This window comes from Microcebus murinus, chromosome 4 (genome assembly GCF_040939455.1).
Source record: "Microcebus murinus isolate Inina chromosome 4, M.murinus_Inina_mat1.0, whole genome shotgun sequence".
NCBI classification, from domain to species: Eukaryota; Metazoa; Chordata; class Mammalia; order Primates; family Cheirogaleidae; genus Microcebus; species Microcebus murinus.
In genome coordinates, this window is record NC_134107.1 from 2,466,363 (window position 1) to 2,485,123 (window position 18,761).

An 18,761-nucleotide genomic window follows, 5' to 3' on the forward strand; every position below is an offset into this window, starting at 1 on the left:
GTTTGATCAGCAAGGTCATTTTCTCATTGAACATGCCACCCCCTCATCCACTGGCTCTCAACCAGGAGCGGTTCTGCCCCAGGGGGGCACTGCAGTGTCTCGAGATCTTTCTGGTCGTCAGGCTTGGGGGTGCTCCTGGCACCTGGCCGGTGGGAGCCAGGGAAGCCACAGTGCACACAGCAGCTGCCCATGGCGGGGCATGATCCAGCCCAAAGGGCAGAAGCCACAGAGAGGCCAGGAAGCCCTGCCTCCATCTTTCTGTTGGCTAAGCACATGCTCTGACCGCGGCTTTTCTTCATGAAGGCCTGCAGGGCCCCCTACCTTCTGTTGAGCTCTTGGGGATACGTGAGCACCTGCTGGGAGATTAGGAAGGCTTCCCTAACCCCCACTCTTGCTGCCAATGGGCAGAGACCACTGACTCAGGGAGAGGTCTCAGCAGTTGGGGGACATGTGGTCTCTGGGTGAGGTCTGCACCCCAAGCCCAGCCCCCGGGCACACTGGATGGGAACCGCCAGCGATGGCTGTGAGTGCAGGCTGCCCAGTGCCTCCTGGGCCTGTAGCCCGTACTCGCGCCTGGGTCTGTGGACGGTCTCGTCCGGGCCGTCCAGCGAGGCTGTGCCCTGTGAGAATTCTGAGGCCTGCCACGCGTAGAGCAGCACGTCTTGGGTGTGTGGCTTCGGGACCCGCTTCCCAGCCAGGCTGCTGCAGGGAGGCGGAGAGTCCCTCTCCTGTCCACACCGGGCTCCCGGGCTCGACAAGCTCTCCAATGTCTCCTTTCCTTCTCTCCCTCCTCAACCCTGAAACAGGTGAAGCGAGAAATCTTGGTGGAAGTTCTGACCAAAAGAAAAACAGTGACCGTCAATGACAAGCTCATCCTCCCCTACAGCCTCAGCGAGGTGAGTGCTGCCCAGGCACTTGCGGGGTGCCAGTCCCCCAAAATAGAAGCAGGAGAGTCCTTCAGAAAGAGCCCTTCTTACCCCTGAAGTGCTAGAATAGAGCCTCAGCGGTGCCTCTGACCCTCGCCTAGCTCAGGTGTGGCACAGCAGGGTGCCTGGCACCAGGGAAGATTGGCCAGATATGGCCCCCCAACCTGCTTTTACAAATAAAGTTTTATTGGCATGTGGCCATGCCCCTTCATTTACATACCGTCTGTGGCTGCTTTCAGGCCATAGCAGCAGAGCTTAGCAGTTGAGACAAAGACCCTGAGGCCCACAAAGCCAAAAGCAGTGCCTCACTGTTTCCACAGTGTCTGTAGGCCCTTCCTAGAGACGTTTGCACCCCCAGGCTCTGGGTGCAGCCTTTATAGCTATCACAGGGCTTGTGGCCTCAGGTCTGCCCCTAAATCTTGATAAGACATTTCCCTCTGGCCTTTGCATCAGCCCAGATGTTATCTCCGAGGAGGCGTGTTTCTCTTGCTTTCTTACATGTCAAGAGCAGGGTCATTTGCAGCTTGGATAGCGCCAGGAAAGTACCTGGGGGGGTGGGGTGCGGGTATTTTTAGCTGGTGGTGGCCTCTCACCCAACAAAAAGCTGCTGGGGCATTTGAGACAGGCACTGGGGACATTCTGAGTGGGGGGGAGGGCACGCAAGGCACCATGTGATATTACCAGGAAGCTGCTGCAAGATACCCAAGACCCCAGGGCATGAGTGTGCCCCAGAGGCAGTGCGTGTGGCGCCAGGCAGGGACTGCTTTCCATTTGGCCTTGTCCCCGTGACATCCGGGGAAGGCAAGAGCAGAGGGACATGTTCATGCTCTAGATCTTTTTTACAGCTGAATACATCGGTCGCAGCAGAGAACTGAAAATATACGAAGAGTAAATTTATTATAAGTCGGTTAGACCTTTAAAAAAACCACTTGAGGCGGGGCGAGGTGGCTCACCCCTGTAATCCTGGCACTCTAGGAGGCCGAGGTGGGCAGATTGTTTGAGCTCAGGAGTTCAAGACCAGCCTGAGCAAGAGTGAGACCCCGTCTCTACTAAAAGACATAGAAAGAAATTAGCTGGACAACTTAAAATATATAGAAAAAATTAGCCAGACATGGCACATGCCTGTAGTCCCAGCTACTCGGGAGGCTGAGGCAGGAGGATCACTTGAGCCCAGGACTTTGAGGTTGCTGTGAGCTAGGCAGACAACACGGCATTCTAGCCTGGGCAACAGAGCGAGACTCTGTCTCAAAAAAAACCATTTGATGCTGGGAGTGGTGGTTCATGCCTATAATCCCAGTACTTTGGGAGGCTGAGGTGGGAGAATCACTTGAGGCCAGGAGTTGGAGACCAGACTGAGCAACATAGTGAGACCCCATCTCTACTAAAAATAGAAAAATTAGCTGGGCATGGCAGCACACACTTGTAGTCCCAGCTACTTAGGAGGCTGAGGCAGGAGGATCTTTGAGCCCAGGAGCGTAAGGCAGTGAGCTGTGATGACACCACTGCACTCTAGCTGGGGCAATAGCTCGAGACCCTGTCTGGAAAAAAAAAAAAGAGAAAAGAAAAGGGGTGTGTTGGACAACTCGGGTGTTGAAAGTGGCAGCCCGCGTGCGCAGACCAAGGGCTGGCCCAGCACAGGGGCTGCCCCGCCCGAGGTGAGCCGCCCCTCGCGTCCACAGGCCATAACCGCGCGAGACTCCATGGCCAAGTCTCTGTACAGCGCCCTGTTCGACTGGATCGTGCTGCGGATCAACCATGCCCTCCTCAACAAGAAGGACATGGAAGAGGCGGTCTCAGTGAGTGTCCCTGTCCACTCCACCAAGCGGGGCGGGGAGGCCGGGTCCCTAGCACCAGCCATCCTCGGTGGCCGACCTGTGACATTTCCCTCTGGCCTGAGGGGCTGAGGGGTCTACAGTTGAGAGGCCGGTTCCTCCCTTGGGCAGGCCCGGGGAACAGGACGGGCCACGGAATTCAAGGGGCCCAGTGCACGATGAAAACATGGGACCCCTTGTTCAGAAAGTGGATTCTAGCCAGGCGCAGTGGCTCCCACCTGTAGTCCCAGCCACTCGGGAGGCTGAGACAGGAAAATCTCTTGAGCCCAGGAGTTCGAAACCAGGCTGGGCAATATAGTGAGACCCCCCCATCTCTAAAATTAAAGAAACAATTACAGATTCCAAGCTGAGACAGCAAAGCCATTCAGCCAAGCACAGGGCCCTCCGGACCTAAGAGCTCACTGCCCAGGACGCCGGCGCCTCTCACAAAGGTGGGCTCCCCTGAGGGACGCACTGGCAGCGACCACGTTCTCTGTCTCCTCTAGTGCCTGTCCATCGGCGTCCTCGACATCTTTGGGTTTGAAGACTTCGAGAGGAACAGCTTTGAGCAGTTCTGCATCAACTATGCCAATGAGCAACTACAGTATTACTTCAATCAGCACATCTTCAAACTGGAGCAGGTGAGGCTCGAAGTGTCTTTTTTACTATTTTTTTTTTTTTTCACTTGGCAAAATACACGTCACATAAAATTTACCTTCTTGCCAGGCACGGTGCCTCGCACCTGTAATCCTAACACTTTGGGAGGCCGAGGGAGGAGGATCCCTTGAGCCCAAGAGTTCGAGACCAGCCTGGGCAATGTAGCGAGACCCCATCTCTACAAAAAAATAGAAGAATTAGCCGGGCATGGGGGGTGCGTGCTTGCAGTCCCAACTACTCAGGAGGCTGAGGCGAGGGGACCGCTTGAGCTGAGGAGTGTAAAGTTGCGGTGAGCTGTGATGATGCCTCAGCACTCTAGCCTGGGCAGGTGCACTGCCATCACCTAGCGACTCTGTCCCCAAAGAAAATAAATTTATCTACTTAACCATTTGTAAGTGTGCAGTTCAGCAGTGTTGAGCACATTCATATTTTGCAGTCATCAGCACCATCCACATCCAGAACTCTTTTCTTCTCCCCAAACTGAAACTGTCCCCATGAAACACCAACTCCCATCCTCCCCCCCTCTAACCCCGAGCACCCACCTTTCTACTTTCTGTCTCTGTGCATGTGAGGACTCTAGGGACCTCATGTAAGTGGGATCACACGGCGTTTGTCGTTTTGTGTCTGGCATGTTCCACCGAGCAGCAGAACGTCTTCTCCGTTCGTTCAGGCTGTGGCTTATATCAGAATTCCCTTCCTTTTTAAGACCGAATAATATTCCACTGTGCGAGGATACCACATTTTGTTCATTCATCTGTGGATAGACACTTGGCTTGCTTCTGCCCTTTGGCTTTTGTGAATAATGCCGTGAACATAAGTGTACAAATACCTCTTTGACACTCTGTTTGCAATTCTTTTGGGTATATACCCAGAAGTGGACTTGTTGGATTATATAGTGATTATATATCACTTTATATATCACACTTTTTTACTTTTTCTTTTCTTTTTTTTTTTTTGAGGAATCACCATACTGTTTTTCCAACAGCAGCTGCACCATTTTACAGGGAAATACCATTTTGTTGCCCACCCAGCCCCAGGGGAAATGGAATGAGCTAGAATCGGAATCTCCCTTGAGGCCCAGATCCTTGGCGAACTTGCCCCAGAATTTTTGTCCGTCAAAGAGAAAGTCCAAGAAAATCCCACCCAACCCAGGTCGAGGCAAACACTGGGGATGTTTTGAGCCACAGGTCATTTTTGGATCTTCCTCACCCCCACGTGAAAGTTCTTTTGATGGGAGAGAAACAGCGTTGCCTTTTAAGGGTTGGCTTTGGTCAGTGGTATTGATCAACTACTTTACATGGTCTTTTTACTGCTAAATAGTCATCTTTACTCATGTATTATGAGCAAAGATGATCCTTCACGCTGATGATTCTGGTTGGAAGAGAGGAACAGGTGGATCGATTAGACGTTTAGCTGATTCTGTAGAGAACTCGGAACGTGGCTGGTCGGAGTTACGTCCCGCGAGAAGAGCCGGACACACTCCAGATTGCGAAGACTTAGTATGGGGAAATAAAGAATGTAAACTGTCTCAAATCCTCTTTTTTTTTTTTTAAACAGGGTCTTGTTCTGTCACCCCAGCTATAGTAGAGTGGCATCATCATAGCTCACTGCAACCTCAAACTTGCGGGCTCAAACAATCCTCCTGCCTCAGCCTCATGAGTAGCTGGGACTATAGGCGAGCGCCACCATGCCTGGCTAATTTTTTGTAGAGAGGGGGTCTCACTCTTGCTTACGCTGGTCTCGAACTCTTGGCCTCAAGTGATTCTCCTGCCTCATCCTCCCAAAGTGCTAGGATTACAGGCATGAGCCACTGTGCTTGGCCTCAACATTTTTTTATATTGATTACATGTTGACAGGATTATATTTAGGATATGTGGGGTTAAATTAAGTGTACTATTATTAAAATTAATTTTTCCTGTTTTTACATTTTATTTTTTTCTTTTTCTTTTTTGTTTTTTTTTAGAGACAGAGTCTCGCTATGTTGCCCAGGCTGAACTCGGCCTCGCAAGTTGCTGGGATTATGGTGCATGTAGCACTGTGCCTGGCTTTACTTTTTAAATGTGACTGTTGGAGATTTTGAAGTTATATGAGTCACTAGCATTATATTCATTATTTGTATTATATTCGACAGCATAGCTCTAGAGCCAGCAAACAACAGCCAGTGGGTCAAACAAATCTGCCCCCACAACTGTTTTTATACATAAAGCTTTATTGGTACACAGCCATTTATTTACATGCCGTCTGTGGCTGCTTTCACACAACCAGTAGTCCCAACAGATGTTTTTAGTTGGCCAATTAATTTCTTTATATTTTTAGTAGAGATGGGGTCTTCCTCTTGAGCAAACCTAATCCAAAATACTCCAATGAGCATTGCCTTTTAGCATCACGTAGGCACTCAAATTTGGGGGTTTTTTTCTTTTATTGGATATGGGGTCTTGACTTGAAGCTGACCTCAAATTCCTGGGTTCAAGCAATCCTCCCACTTCAGCCTACTGAGTCCCTGGGGCCACAGATGCATGCCACCAACACCCACCTTAAAAAGTGTCAGATTTTGGCCGGGCGCGGTGGCTCACGCCTGTAATCCTAGCACTTTGGGAGGCCGAGGCGGGCGGATCGCTCAAGGTCAGGAGTTCGAAACCAGCCTGAGCGAGACCTCGTCTCTACCAAAAATAGAAAGAAATTAATTGACCAACTAAAAATATATATACAAAAAATTAGCCGGGCATGGTGGCACATGCCTGTAGTCCCAGCTACTCGGGAGGCTGAGGCAGTAGGATCGCTGAGCCCAGGAGATTGAGGTTGCTGTGAGCCAGGCTGGCGCCACGGCACTCACCCTAGCCTGGGCAACAAGGTGAGACACTGTCTCAAAAAAAAAAAAAAAAAAAAAAGTGTCAGATTTTGAGGCTGGCCACCGTAGCTCACACCTGTAATCCTAGCACTTTGGGAGGACAAGGTGGGCAGATCACTCGAGGTCAGGAGTTCAAGACCAGCCTGAGCAAGAGTGAGACCCCCATCTCTATAAAAAATAGAAAAATTAGCCAGGCATGGTGGTATGTGCCTGTAGTCCCAGCTACTCAGGAGGCTGAGGCAGGAGGATCGCTTGAGCCCGCAAAGAGTTAGAGGTTACAGTGAGGTGTGATGATGCCGTTGCTCTGTAGCCCAGGCAATAGAGTGAGACCCTGTCTCAAAAAAAAAAAAGTCTTAGCTTTTGGATTTTCGAGGCTAGGGGTGCTCAGTCTGTGTGCAGCTGTGTCATGTCAGTGTTGCCATGTCTGGGAAGTACTGAGCTTCTGCTGCCCCCGCCCTGCAGGAGGAGTACCAGGACGAGGGCATCACGTGGCACAACATCGACTACGCAGACAACGTGGGCTGCATCCATCTCATCAGCAAGAAGCCCACGGGCCTCTTCTACCTGCTGGACGAGGAGAGCAAGTGAGTGTCACTGGCCCGGCAGGCCCACAAACGTGGGGATCGGGTTCCCTGGCCCCCCGGGGCCTTACCCCAAATCCGTACCGTCCTGAGAACCTCTCAGCGTCTCCTGGTCATTTGGCCATGACATCTGCAGGACACACATAATGCTAACATGCATGATTAATCCGTGCACCCCGAAAACACACATGCCCAGAAGTGGCCAGTAAGACATTGCGCCCCACCCCCAGGTCTGGAAACTAGGGGTGGGGCAGGTCCTTGCAGAGGTCACAGGGCAGGTGGATCCAGGTCCCAGACACCGCCAGGCTCTGGAGTCACTGCTGGACCTTGCGTGTCTCGGCCCCTCATCCCCAGGGCACAGGGACAGGTACAAGTCCCTGTCCGGGGCAGGGCGATAGACACACCCCCGTGAGGCCAGGGTTCCGGTGGCGCGAGTTCCAATGAGAGAAGGGGCAGGGGGCGAGGAGGAGAGCGCTGTCGCCACCACCGGGAGTCGCGCAGGGGAGGCCTGTGAGGCCGGGTCCAGGAGGCTCAGGTCTGTCTGTGTTTTAGACTTTTGCTATTTTTGTTCACCGTGGAATTTCTTTTCCTTTTGCGCACCGATGTGTATTTCCTGAAGTAGTACGCTAAAATGTTATTTATCGCAACAACTGGGTTTTTTTGGCACCGGCGGCAGATGCCTCACTTCACAGCTATGGCCTCCTCCCGGCCGCCGAGCCGCAGAGCCCCGTGTTGGGGATCCGAGCCCACATTCCACGGCCTGTGTTTGCGGCGAGGCCAGGCGCGGGCCGTGTGTGCCAAAGCCAGCGGTGGCGTTTCCCTCCCGGGAGGCAGACACAGCCAGGTACAAGGCAGCCCTTATTCTGCCGCTGCGCCTGCCGCCTCCCCAGAGCACAGCAGGGGCCTGGGCCGCCGCTGTCTCCCGGCCCCCCCCTCACCGCGGGGGCAGAGGCAGGGCGCCTCTCCAAGGCCCAGCGTCCAGGTGCGAGTGGCCAACGCCGCAGTCACCACGGCCCGGGATTGTTCTCTGGAGCCGCCCGCGGTGGGCTCAGATCCAGGCCTCCCCTGGAACAAACGTCTGCAGATGCCACCAAGCCCGGTCAGTGGCTTCTGCAGCCCCCCAGAAAACAGCTGTGAGCGGAGCAGAGAGTGAGCGTCCCGCACGCAGACTGGGCTGCTCCGATGGATTCTGGATTCTGCCGCCCCGAGCGTAGGCTCCCGCCAGCCTGCCCAGACCAGGCTGCAGACGCAGCTCCGATGCCGGCTGCAGGCCCCTGGGTGGCGCGCCCGGCACTCTGCGCAAGACAGGCTCGCTCCTTCCTTTCTTTCCTTTCATCTTCTGTTCGGCCCACAGAGCCTTGCACCCGCCCGCCTCGTGCGCACGTGCACCGAGGGTCTGCGTCCGAAACGCGCAGCCTGTAAACCGGCCGCCGTTCCCGCGACCGAAGTTGTCTCCTTCTCTTCCCAGCTTCCCCCACGCCACGAGCCAGACCCTGCTGGCCAAGTTCAAGCAGCAGCACGAGGACAACAAGTACTTCCTCGGCACCCCGGTCATGGAGCCGGCCTTCATCATCCAGCACTTCGCGGGGAAAGTGAAGTATCAGATCAAGGTGGGTGCCGCCCCTGGCGCCTTCCGCAGCCGTGCGAGCGAGGCCACCACCGGCCCAGACACCGGGAAGGGGGCCAGTGGGCAGTCACGCCTGGCACTGGATGAGGTTCCGGGGCATCCAGACCCAGCCCTGGAGCCCCGTCTCTGATGCCCAGGGTCCCCCAGGCCTGCCCTTTGTCGTTGGGACGGCCCCTGCCCCGCCACCAGCCCTTCCCTCGCTGGCTCCGGCTGTCCGGCGGGCACTGGCAGGTGGCCGCCCTCGAGTGACCGCCTGCACCCGTCCCCCTCCAGGACTTCCGGGAGAAGAACATGGACTACATGCGGCCCGACATCGTGGCCTTGCTGCGGGGCAGCGACAGCTCGTACGTGCGCGAGCTCATCGGCATGGACCCCGTGGCCGTGTTCCGCTGGGCCGTGCTCCGCGCCGCCATCCGCGCCATGGCCGTGCTCCGGGAGGCCGGGCGCGAGAGGGCCGAGAGGGCGGAGAAGGCCACAGGTAGGAGCCGGGCCTTGAACCCCCACAGGTGTCACCATCCAGAGGGGGACATCCGGGGCCTGTCTTGGCGTGAGCGGCTCGGCGTTGAGTGCGTTCATGTTGTGCAGCCACAACTCTGTCTAGTTCCACGGCTTCTCGTCACCCCAAACTGAAACGGTGGCGGAGCGTGTGATCTGATCTCATCTCACGCCATCCTGTCGGCGACTCTGTCGGTCCCCTCCTTTGCTAATGGCGTGCCCTGACCCTGCCCCGGGAGCTTCCTGGTGCGGCAACGCGGCTTCTGGTGCTCTGCCCTCCTTCTCTCGTCTGAGCTGCTCTACCTGGGTCCCAGCCTGGAGGGGACAAGTCTGTCCCTTGTCCTGGGTGGGGACTTGGTTTGAGCCAGGGAAGTGTACCTGACGCCCCCGAGACTCTGACCAGCCCTTTGGGGACGTCACCAGCAAAGGAGGGGCTGGCACAGTTGCTCACATGGGATGGCAGAAGGCCGCGTCCCCGTTTTTCCCATAAAGAACTTGCGGCCCCACACGATCCCCTGGCTCCCCTGGGTCTCAGGGCTCAACCTCCCGTCCTCGGCTTTGATTTCAGTGATTGGGGGCGGCGGGCTGGGGTCTGTCTCATGTAGGACATTGGGGGAAAGGAGGAAGGACAAAGGCTTTGTGAGAAGTAGGATGTGAACGGGCGCGTCACAGTTCTGGGGATCAAACACTTCACAGTTCCCCTACTCTGGCTACATTTGAGGAACAAACTTTTTTTAAGATGGGTACAAGTTAGCCAGGTATGAAGGTGCGTGCTGGGAGTAGTCCCAGCTACTCAGGAGGCTGAAGTGGGAGGATCACCTGAGCCCAGGAGTTTGAGGCTGCAGTGAGCTGTGATCGTGCCACTGCCTTCCAGCCTGGGCAACATAGCAAGACCCTATCACTAAACAATATTTTTAAAAGTTAAAAAAAAGTTGCCTCAAAATAAGGATCACCTCTGGGGAGGCTGAGGTGGGAGGATAGCTTGAGGTCAGGAGTTTGCGACCAGCCTGAGCAAGAGCAAGACCCCCTCTCTGCTATAAATAGAAAGAAATTAATTGGCCAACTAATATATATAGAAAAAATTAGCCGGGCATGGTGGTGCATGCCTGTAGTCCCAGCTGCTCAGGAGGCTGAGGCAGGAGGATCGCTTGAGCCCAGGAGTCTGAGGTTGCTGTGAGCGAGGCTGACGCCACGGCACTCACTCCAGCCTGGGCAACAAAGCAAGACTCTGTTTCAAAAAATGTGTGTGTGTGTGTGTGTATGAAAAATTAGCTGGGCACAGTGACAGGCGCCAGTAGTCCCAGCTACTCAGGAGGCCGAGGCAGGAGGATCACTTGAGCCCAGGAGTCTGAGGTTGCTGTGAGCAAGGCTGACGCCACGGCACTCACTCTAGCCTGGGCAACAGAGTGAGACTCTGTCTCAAAAAATAAATAAGGATTGCCGCCTCGAGGGAAAGGAAGAGGGCTGTCAGGTGTCCTACCACTGTCCGCTCTGTGTATCCAGCAGGTATGAGCAGCCCTAGTGGCCGAGGTCACCCAGGAGAGCTGCCAAGAGGAGCCAACACCCCTTCGGAAAAACTTTACCGGTGAGCGAGACCTTGATTTGTCTAAACCGAGGCCATTGAACGACTTGGAAAACCCTACACCCAGGTCAGGGTTGCTCTAAATAAGTCACCGAGTAGCCATTGGAACCACAGAGGCCCAGAGCCGAGAGCATTTGCTTCTGCTTCTCTGGCACTGAATGGCAGGCCTCGGGGCATCGCCTGCTCAGGGAGGTGCCAGCAGCGCAGTCCACAAAGGATCCTTTTCATGGCGCAGGGTGGGCGTCGGCGGGTGGAGCCCAGGGACGCCGGTCTGCGTAGTGACAGGCGTGACCCTTAGCCTGGCCGGGGTGGCCTCGAACAGTCCTTCCGACTGACTTCCTTCACACCCAGAAATGCACACGCCTCCTTGTCGCTCGTAAAATGACACAGGGCACTTTGTGATCCCCTTGCAAGGACCCTCCACATGCCCCAGCATGCACTGGCTCCAGGGTATGAAAGTGAGTGGGCGCACCTGTCGCCAGGCAGGTGGGGGAGAAAGGCCACGCTGGACAGATGTCCAAGGCAATGACAAAGCCGGAGGAGGGGCGTTTCTGGAAGCCCGGAGAGCCAGGCAGGCCTTTCTGAGATGGGACCCGTTGGGTCAGACACGGAAAGTAGGCAGCATGTGCAGAGGCCCTGGGGCAGCCCCGTCCCTGCCTCCTTTCTCAAGACTCAAACTCCCAGGGAGCGAGTCCCTCAATTTTTGACCATGGAAGGGTCATTTTATGTTTGAGCCGTTTGTAATGAAAACTTCCTTAGGAGATCCGTAAGAGTGCGTGAGTGGGGGTAGAGCTATATCACCGAGGTAAGTGACTGTCAGTAGTTTTTCTGGAAGCACAGTGTGTCACTTTTCCTGCTTTTAAAAAAGTGCATTTTTAAATTGGACCTTTTTCACCGAAATGGGTGCAAAAGAAAGGAGAACACATCTCTCTCTCTCGGCTCGTGTGGGTTTTTGTTTGGTGGTGGTGGTTGTTTGGTCCTCTTCCCTGCAAAGACAGAGTGGCCTCTGACCCCTCACAGTCACTGAAGCAGCGTCCGTCTTCCCCAGGCCCGGCCGGGGCTGCGGGTCCCACCCGGGGGGCGGGGTGAGTTTATACAGCTTCTCCCTTGCAGCTGCTCAATGCTAGATTTCTCATTTGACGGCTCTGAGGAGTTCGATATTAACGCTTTTGAGGACATCATTGCTTTCTATGAAAGCAAGAAGTAAGTAGCCGCGAGGCCTCGGGTCCCGACGCCAGGGAGGCACACGGAGAGGCAGCACCCTCCCCAGGTGCTCAGCGCTGCGCCCGGGCAAGGAGAGGGCCGGCCATCCCCGCGGCGCCAGGACCTGCGGAGGACCCCCCCGCCACGCCCGGCGGGGGCAGAGGGGCAGGGGGCGGGGGCGCCAAAGCCGTCAGCCTCGTTCCGAGCTGTGGCCGGTGCGCTGACCACTCTGAGCGTGGAGATGACATGAGTCCCCTGTGTTGTCTTTTGCTCTGTGCCTTCCTGGAGGGGTAGGGAGCACAGGTAAGTGCGGGCACTCGGCATGGTGCATGGCACACGGGGCTGCGTGCGGACTGGGGTCCTTCCAGGCCGGCCGCCTGGAGCTTAAACATGTGTTTTAAATGCCCGGAATGAGGAATTTCAGAAACAAGCCAGTGAAAATCAGAACCTCGTCCCCAGAAGTTCTCTGAAAGACATTCGTCCCGTAGACACTCCCCACTGATACGTTGAAAGCGTCCGATTTGGTTCTCTGTAGCGGTCTCGTTCCCACACGTCGGGGCCAAAGTTTGGGCACACAGCGTATGGTCGAGCAAAATGAAGCCAATAAGATCGAGTGCTTTGGGGTGACTGTCCCCGTAGAGTCACTAGGCTGGACCACGCTCTGGGGTTGGGCCCACCCTCTACATTGGAGAGGGTGGAGCAGCGTCCCTGGGCTCCACCCACCAAATGCCAGGAATACTCGCCCCAGTTGTAAAAGCCACAGATATTCCCAGACATTGGCCAACATCTAGGCAGGCGGGCAGCCTGGCCCGCCCAGGGGAGAACGTTAAACTCATGGCTCCTATATTCAGATTCATTCCTGGCGGGGCACAGTGGCTGTTAATCCGGGCACTTTGGGAGGCCAAGGCAGGAGGATCGCTAGGGTCCAGGAGTTCAGAACTAGCCTGGCCAACATAGCCAGACCCTGCCTCTACAAAAATTTTTAAAAATTAGCCAGGTGTGGTGGCACGTGCCTGTAGTCCCAGCTACTAGGGAGGCTGAGTGGGAGGATCACTTGAGCCCAGGAATTTAAGGTTGCAGTGAGCTATGATCACGCTGCTGTAGTCCAGCCTTGGGAGACAGAGCAAGACCCTGTCTCAAAAAAAAAAATTCTCCCAAAGACCTTTGTGAAGCCAACAAGGAGGTTGACACCTAGCCACAGAATCGTGGACAAGAAACTAATTTGTTCCCCCAACAGAGACCCTAGGGTCTTTGTTCCTGAGTAGCCCCTGGCTGCTCTTTAATGATCTCAAAAGGCTGGTCTTTTTTTTTTTGAGACAGAGTCTCACTCTGTTGCCCGGGCTACAGTGCTGTGGCGTCAGCCTAGCTCACAGCAACCTCAAAGTCCTGGGCTCAAAGTCAGGAGTTTGAGACCAGCCTGAGCAAGAGCAAGACCCGGTCTCTACTAAAAATAGAAAAATCAGCTGGGCATGGTGGCACATACCTATAGTCCCAGCTACTCGGGAGGCTGAGGCAGGAGGATGGCTTGAGCCCAGGAGTCTGAGGTTGCTGTGAGCTAGGCTGATGCCACGGCACTCTAGTCTGGACAACAGAGTGAGACTCTGTCTCAAAAAAAAAAAAATCTCAAAAGGCTCTTAAGCGCCTCAAAAGGAGATTTTTTTCAATGATCCAGCTAAAAGGGATCAATTGAAATTAAACAACCCAGTGGAAATGATTGATGGAAAAGAATCCAGTGATCCGTGCTGCCCAGTCCACAGGCCCCCCAGCCTGGGAAGGCCGGCCCGGCAGTCCCCGTTCTCGAGAGGAAGGAGAGGCGGCCTTGATCACGAGCTATGCGTGTTTCAGCTCCAGTGGCCTAGGGACGGCCCCAGTGGCACTGGGGACCCCAAGGTGGTGGGCCTGCGACTCTAACTCTGTCTTCTCTCTGTCACTGCACCTGCCCCACCCTCCCCACCCTCAGCGATTTGCATAACCAAATCATCAGGAGCATCAAAGGACTGCCCTGGCAGGGCGAGGACCCCCGTAGGCTCCTGCAGTCCCTCAGTCGGCTCCAGAAGCCCCGCGCCTTCATCCTGTGAGTCCCCCAGAGAGCCCCGACAAGTGCAACGGCTGCCTCCCCGCCGCTCCCGGGGCCCAGCGGGGCCTGTGGGCTTCCTGAGTTGAGCAGGCCACTAAAAACGCAGCGCTGTCTCTTGGCCCCGGCCTCACCCGCACCCCTTCCTAAACGGCTGTCATTAACACCCCTGCGGCCCAGGCCCCGCCAGCTTCCCGGGGCACAGTGCGGCTTTGCAGGAGTGCTCCTTCTCTCTCAAAGGCATCTAATTTCCTGTCCCCAAAATGTGCTCCCCACAACCCACGCCCCGCCCTGGTCTGGCTTGCAGAGCAGAGCTTGCTCCCGCCTTCACACCGAGCGCTCCCAGAGCAGCCGTCTGAAGCAGAGCTCGAGTCCTTGTGAGTCGTGGCCCTGCCCTGCGCACCGGGTTGGCCACGTCAGCCGGTTGACAGAGCCCAGAAGGCACACAAACCGGGTTGGGAGGCTGGGCGTGGCGGCTCGCACCTGTAATCCCAGCAACTCTGGGAGGCCAGGGCCGGGAGGATCACGTGAGGCCAGGAGTTTGAGACCAGCCTGAGCAAGGGCGAGACCCCGTCTCCACTATAAATAGAAAAATGACCCCAGCATGGTGGTGCGTGCCTGTAGTCCCGGGAGGCAGGAGGCTCGCTTGAGCCCAGGAGTTTCCGTCTGCAGTGAGCTGTGATGACGCCACTGCACTCCAGCTTGGATGACAGAGCAAGACTTTGCCTCTAAAAAAAAAAAACCTGGGTTGGGGTCCCAACTCCCAGAGCCGATGGCATCTGCGGTCACTGCATCCGACCTCTTGGCAGCCACTCGGGGTGCAGGTCGGCGGAGAGCGAAGCTTGCCACCTGCAGGGGAGCTAGCTTCAAACGTCCCTTTGTCCTGCATTGTTTCCCCACAGGGGCCAACCTGTGATGCTCGCTGGCCTAGCGCCTCGGGGCTCTGCGGGACACTGTTTCCTTAGCCGGTCCTCCGAAGGCACCAAGCTCCTGTTTTCATTTATTTACTTGTTTTCCCTGTGGTCCGCAAGATTCCTCGAAGTGTCTGAGAACCCAGGAGCCGTGCCCTCCCTTTGCTCAGCCCACAGAGCAGCCGTGGTTTCTTTCCTCTCTGCCAGTGTGGTCCCAAAGGGCTCCCCACTCCGGCAGGACTCATTTTGGTTCTTTGCAGGCGCAGGTTCTGGAACGAACGGAAACGTGTTCCAGAAGGGGTTCCGTGGGCCCGTTCATCATCAGAACTGCTCAGGGCCCCACAATTCCCCCCATTCAGGGCATCAGGCCATGATTTTTTTTTTTTTTTTTTTTTTTTTGAGACGGAGTCTCGCTTTGTTGCCTAGGCTAGAGTGAGTGCCGTGGCGTCAGCCTAGCTCACAGCAACCTCAGACTCCTGGGCTCAAGCGATCCTTCTGTCTCAGCCTCCCAAGTAGCTGGGACTACAGGCATAAGCCACCATGCCCGGCTAATTTTTTTCTATATATATTAGTTGGCCAATTAGTTTCTTTCTATTTATAGTAGAGACGGGGTCTCGCTCTTGCTCAGGCTGGTTTCGAACTCCCAACCTCGAGCAATCCACCCGCCTCGGCCTCCCAGAGAGCTAGGATTACAGGCGTGAGCCACCGCGCCCGGCCCCATGATTTTTTTTTTTTTCAGGATATTTTGAGGATGCAAACATTTTGGTTACATTTTATGTCTCGGCCTCACCCAGGCGAGAGTTAGAGGCATGCCCTTGCCTCTACAATGCTCACCACGTCCATTAGTTGTGAGTTTACCCCCTCCCACCAGCCCCCTAACCCCTGGACAGTGTTACTACCATGCGAGCACCACAGTGTTGATCAGTCAGGGCCAACTTGATGGCAGGCACGTGCGGAGCCCATTCTTCTCATCTTGTGATACCTCACTTTGGATAATGGGCTCAAGCTCTATCCAGGAAAATATAAGAGGTGCTAGATCACTGTCGATTCTCATAATTGAGTAACGTTCCACTGTATACATACACCAAGTTTTAATAATGCAGCCGTGAATTGACGGGCACTCAGGTTGTTTCCACGACCTTGCGATAGTGATTGTGCTGCCGTGAACATTCGGGTGCAGATGTCTTTATTACAGAATGTCTTTTGCTCTTTGGGGTAGATGCCTAATAGTGCTACTGCTGCATCGAATTCTATTTCTGTTTTTAGCTCTTTGAGGTATCTCCAAATTCTTTTCCACAAAGGTTGCACTAATTTGCAGCCCCACCCTCAGTGTAAGAGTGTTCCTGTCTCCACATCCTTGCGAGCATTTGTGGTTTGAGGATTTTTTGATAGAGGCCAATCTCACTGGGGTTAGGTGGTATCTCACTGTGGTTTTGATTTGCATTTTTCTAGTGATTAGAGATGTTGAGCATTTTTTTTTTTTGTATGTTTGCTGGCCATTATTCTGTCTTATTTTAAAAAGTTTCTCTTCATTTCCTTTGCCCATTATTGATGAGGTTGTTTGATTTTTTTTTTTTTGGTTGTTTGATTTTTTCTTGTCAATTTTTTTTTTTAAGTTCTAGATATATTCTTGTTATCAGCCCTTTATCGGATGCGTAGAGAGCAAATATTTTCTCCCATTCTGTAGGCAAGGCCATGATTTTTCGAGATATGTCAGTTCCTCCGCAGTGTCTTTCACCCTGTAGGTCACTAGCCAGCGGCTCCTCCTCCTGGGACATCCACATGGCCCCCAGACCAAAAGCTCTTGTCAGCTTAGGAGCAGCCACCAGCAAAGTCCAGCTGCCACCAGCCCAGGGAAGCTGGTGGCGTGCACGGTGCCGAAGCTCGCTGGGTCTTCGGAGAGGCAGTGGCGGCAGCCTCATTGCACTTGTTCCTGTCCCCTCACTCTTTCTCTCTCTCAGTCTAACCCATAAGGCGTGGCTTGCTCAACTAACCCCAGTCCAGACACTGTGTTCCTTTTGTTCACCAAACCGTTTTTAATATTTTGACAGGAAAAGTAAAGGTATCAAACAAAAGCAGATCATTCCAAAGGTAAAGAGAAACAAACACCCGCGCGTCACTTTCAAAGATGTCTCGCTTCTTTGCCCGTCTCGAGAGCACCTGGCAGCCTGAGTCCTTGCTCAGAAAGTGGGGTGGGGGCGGGTGGGCTGGGAGGGGGCCACGCTTTTAACACCTGCAGCCGCTGCTCGTTCCTTCCTCTCCCCGCTGTCCCCCCTTCCCTCCAGAAAGAAAAATGTAACATGCTGAAATGATTTGGAGCTGTCTCTGTTTGGGTGTCCCAGAAGCAGGGCCAGAGATGGGGACGTTTGCACAAAAGACAGCACGTTGAGGGGGCTCTCGAGAAAGCTGGGAGGGGGTGAAGGCGGACGCCGGGCAAGGATGTGGGCTCAGTGCGCCCCGGCCTGGTCCCGCGAGGAGCTCGGGAGGGTCAGTGGCACTGCAGAGCTTGTCCTGCCCGGAGGCAGGGAACCCTCTGCTTATCCCGCACGGGCCAGTCCCTGGCTATGAGCCAGCTCCAGAGGGCGGGACAGGACAGAGTTTCCATGCACAGCGTGCCGAGGCTTAGGAGTTTGCAAGAGTGAGGACAGCCTCTCCGACTAGTCAGCAGACGGGACAAGGCCAGTTCCTCTCGGCAGCTGATAGAGCTGGTTGGCAGGCTGGGGCGGCCCTGCCGATGAGCTCACGTGCAAGACGCCACAGGATTCGGCAGTCCTTGGCTCAAGTGACATAAACCGTGGCGAGCCGCGCAGAGGGCCAGCCAGGCTTGATGAACTGGCTTCCTCCCCTCTCCAGAAGGAGGAGGAACCGGGGCCGGCACTCAGGCCGTGAGAGGCTGTCACCAGTCCTCCTGGAGCCAGTGTCTTATGCAGTGCGCAAGCCAGGCTTGGGCCACCAGCAGCACCAGCCAGGCTCGGGCCTCAGACTCTCCCTAAGAGCTACCACCCTGGCACTCACCAAAGGGGCATGGCGCCCCACCTGGTTCCGGGGACGTCTGCGGTGCCTCCCGGGGCACATGTGTGGGTTGCAGGAGGGCAGGCCGGACCCCGTGTGTCTTTCTAGAACCTGCTGGACTCCAAGTCCCTGAAACTGATCATCAGCATGACGCTGCACGACCGGACCACCAAGTCCCTGCTGCACCTGCACAAAAAGAAGAAACCGCCGAGCATCAGCGCCCAGTTCCAGGTGGGCGGGCCGGGGCCGGCGAGGTGTGGTGCTGCGCTCAGCCCGGTGCTTGTGCCGCTGGGCTAAAACCAGAGCTGGGGCCGGGCGCGGTGGCTCACGCCTGTCATCCCAGCACTCTGGGAGGCCGAAGCGGGAGGATCCCTCAAGGTCAGGAGTTTAAAACCAGCCTGAGCAAGAGCGAGACCCTGTCTCTACTAAAAATAGAAAGAAATTAATTGGCCAACTAAAAATATATAGAAAAAATTAGCCGGTCATGGTGGCGTGTGCCTATAGTCCCAGCTACGCGGGAGGCTGAGGCAGGAGGATCGCTTGAACCCAGGAGTTGGAGGTTGCTGTGAGCAAGGCTGATGCCACGGCACTTACTCTAGCCTGAGCAACAGAGTAAGACCCTGTCTCAAAAAGAAAAGAAAAAAGGCCGGGCGCGGTGGCTCACGCCTGTAATCCTAGCTCTCTGGGAGGCCGAGGCAGGCGGATTGCTCAAGGTCAGGAGTTCGAAACCAGCCTGAGCAAGAGCGAGACCCTGTCTCTACTATAAACAGAAAGAAGTTAATTGGCCAACTAATATATATAGAAAAAATTAGCCGGGCATGGTGGTGCATGCCTGTAGTCCCAGCTACTCGGGAGGCTGAGGCAGCAGAATCGCTTGAGCCCAGGAGTGTGAGGTTGCTGTGAGCGAGGCTGACGCCACGGCACTCACTCTAGCCTGGGTAACAAAGTGAGACTCTGTCTCAAAAAAAAAAAGAAAAAGAAAAGAAAAAGCAGGCCAGAGGCCAAAGCCACTGCACCACAGCCCCGTCTCAGTC

At 55.1% G+C, this 18,761-nt stretch overlaps 1 protein-coding gene across 7 annotated transcripts in view; it reads left to right on the forward strand.

The window, feature by feature from the left end:
• Nucleotides 1–18,761, forward strand: part of MYO9B (myosin IXB) — a 95,569-nt gene that overhangs the window by 54,911 nt on the left and 21,897 nt on the right. For 2 of the 7 annotated variants that reach the window (XM_076001497.1, XM_076001499.1), the window contains exons 8-18: nucleotides 807–896; nucleotides 2,606–2,722; nucleotides 3,244–3,378; nucleotides 6,705–6,826; nucleotides 8,292–8,433; nucleotides 8,724–8,928; nucleotides 10,449–10,530; nucleotides 11,641–11,730; nucleotides 13,691–13,804; nucleotides 16,767–16,806; nucleotides 17,836–17,958. In XM_076001497.1, coding sequence (XP_075857612.1) covers nucleotides 807–896; nucleotides 2,606–2,722; nucleotides 3,244–3,378; nucleotides 6,705–6,826; nucleotides 8,292–8,433; nucleotides 8,724–8,928; nucleotides 10,449–10,530; nucleotides 11,641–11,730; nucleotides 13,691–13,804; nucleotides 16,767–16,806; nucleotides 17,836–17,958 — 1,260 coding nt within the window. The remainder of the gene's footprint in view (nucleotides 1–806; nucleotides 897–2,605; nucleotides 2,723–3,243; nucleotides 3,379–6,704; nucleotides 6,827–8,291; nucleotides 8,434–8,723; nucleotides 8,929–10,448; nucleotides 10,531–11,640; nucleotides 11,731–13,690; nucleotides 13,805–16,766; nucleotides 16,807–17,835; nucleotides 17,959–18,761) is intronic. The other 5 variants (XM_076001498.1, XM_076001503.1, XM_076001501.1 and 2 more) reach the window with 5 other exon arrangements.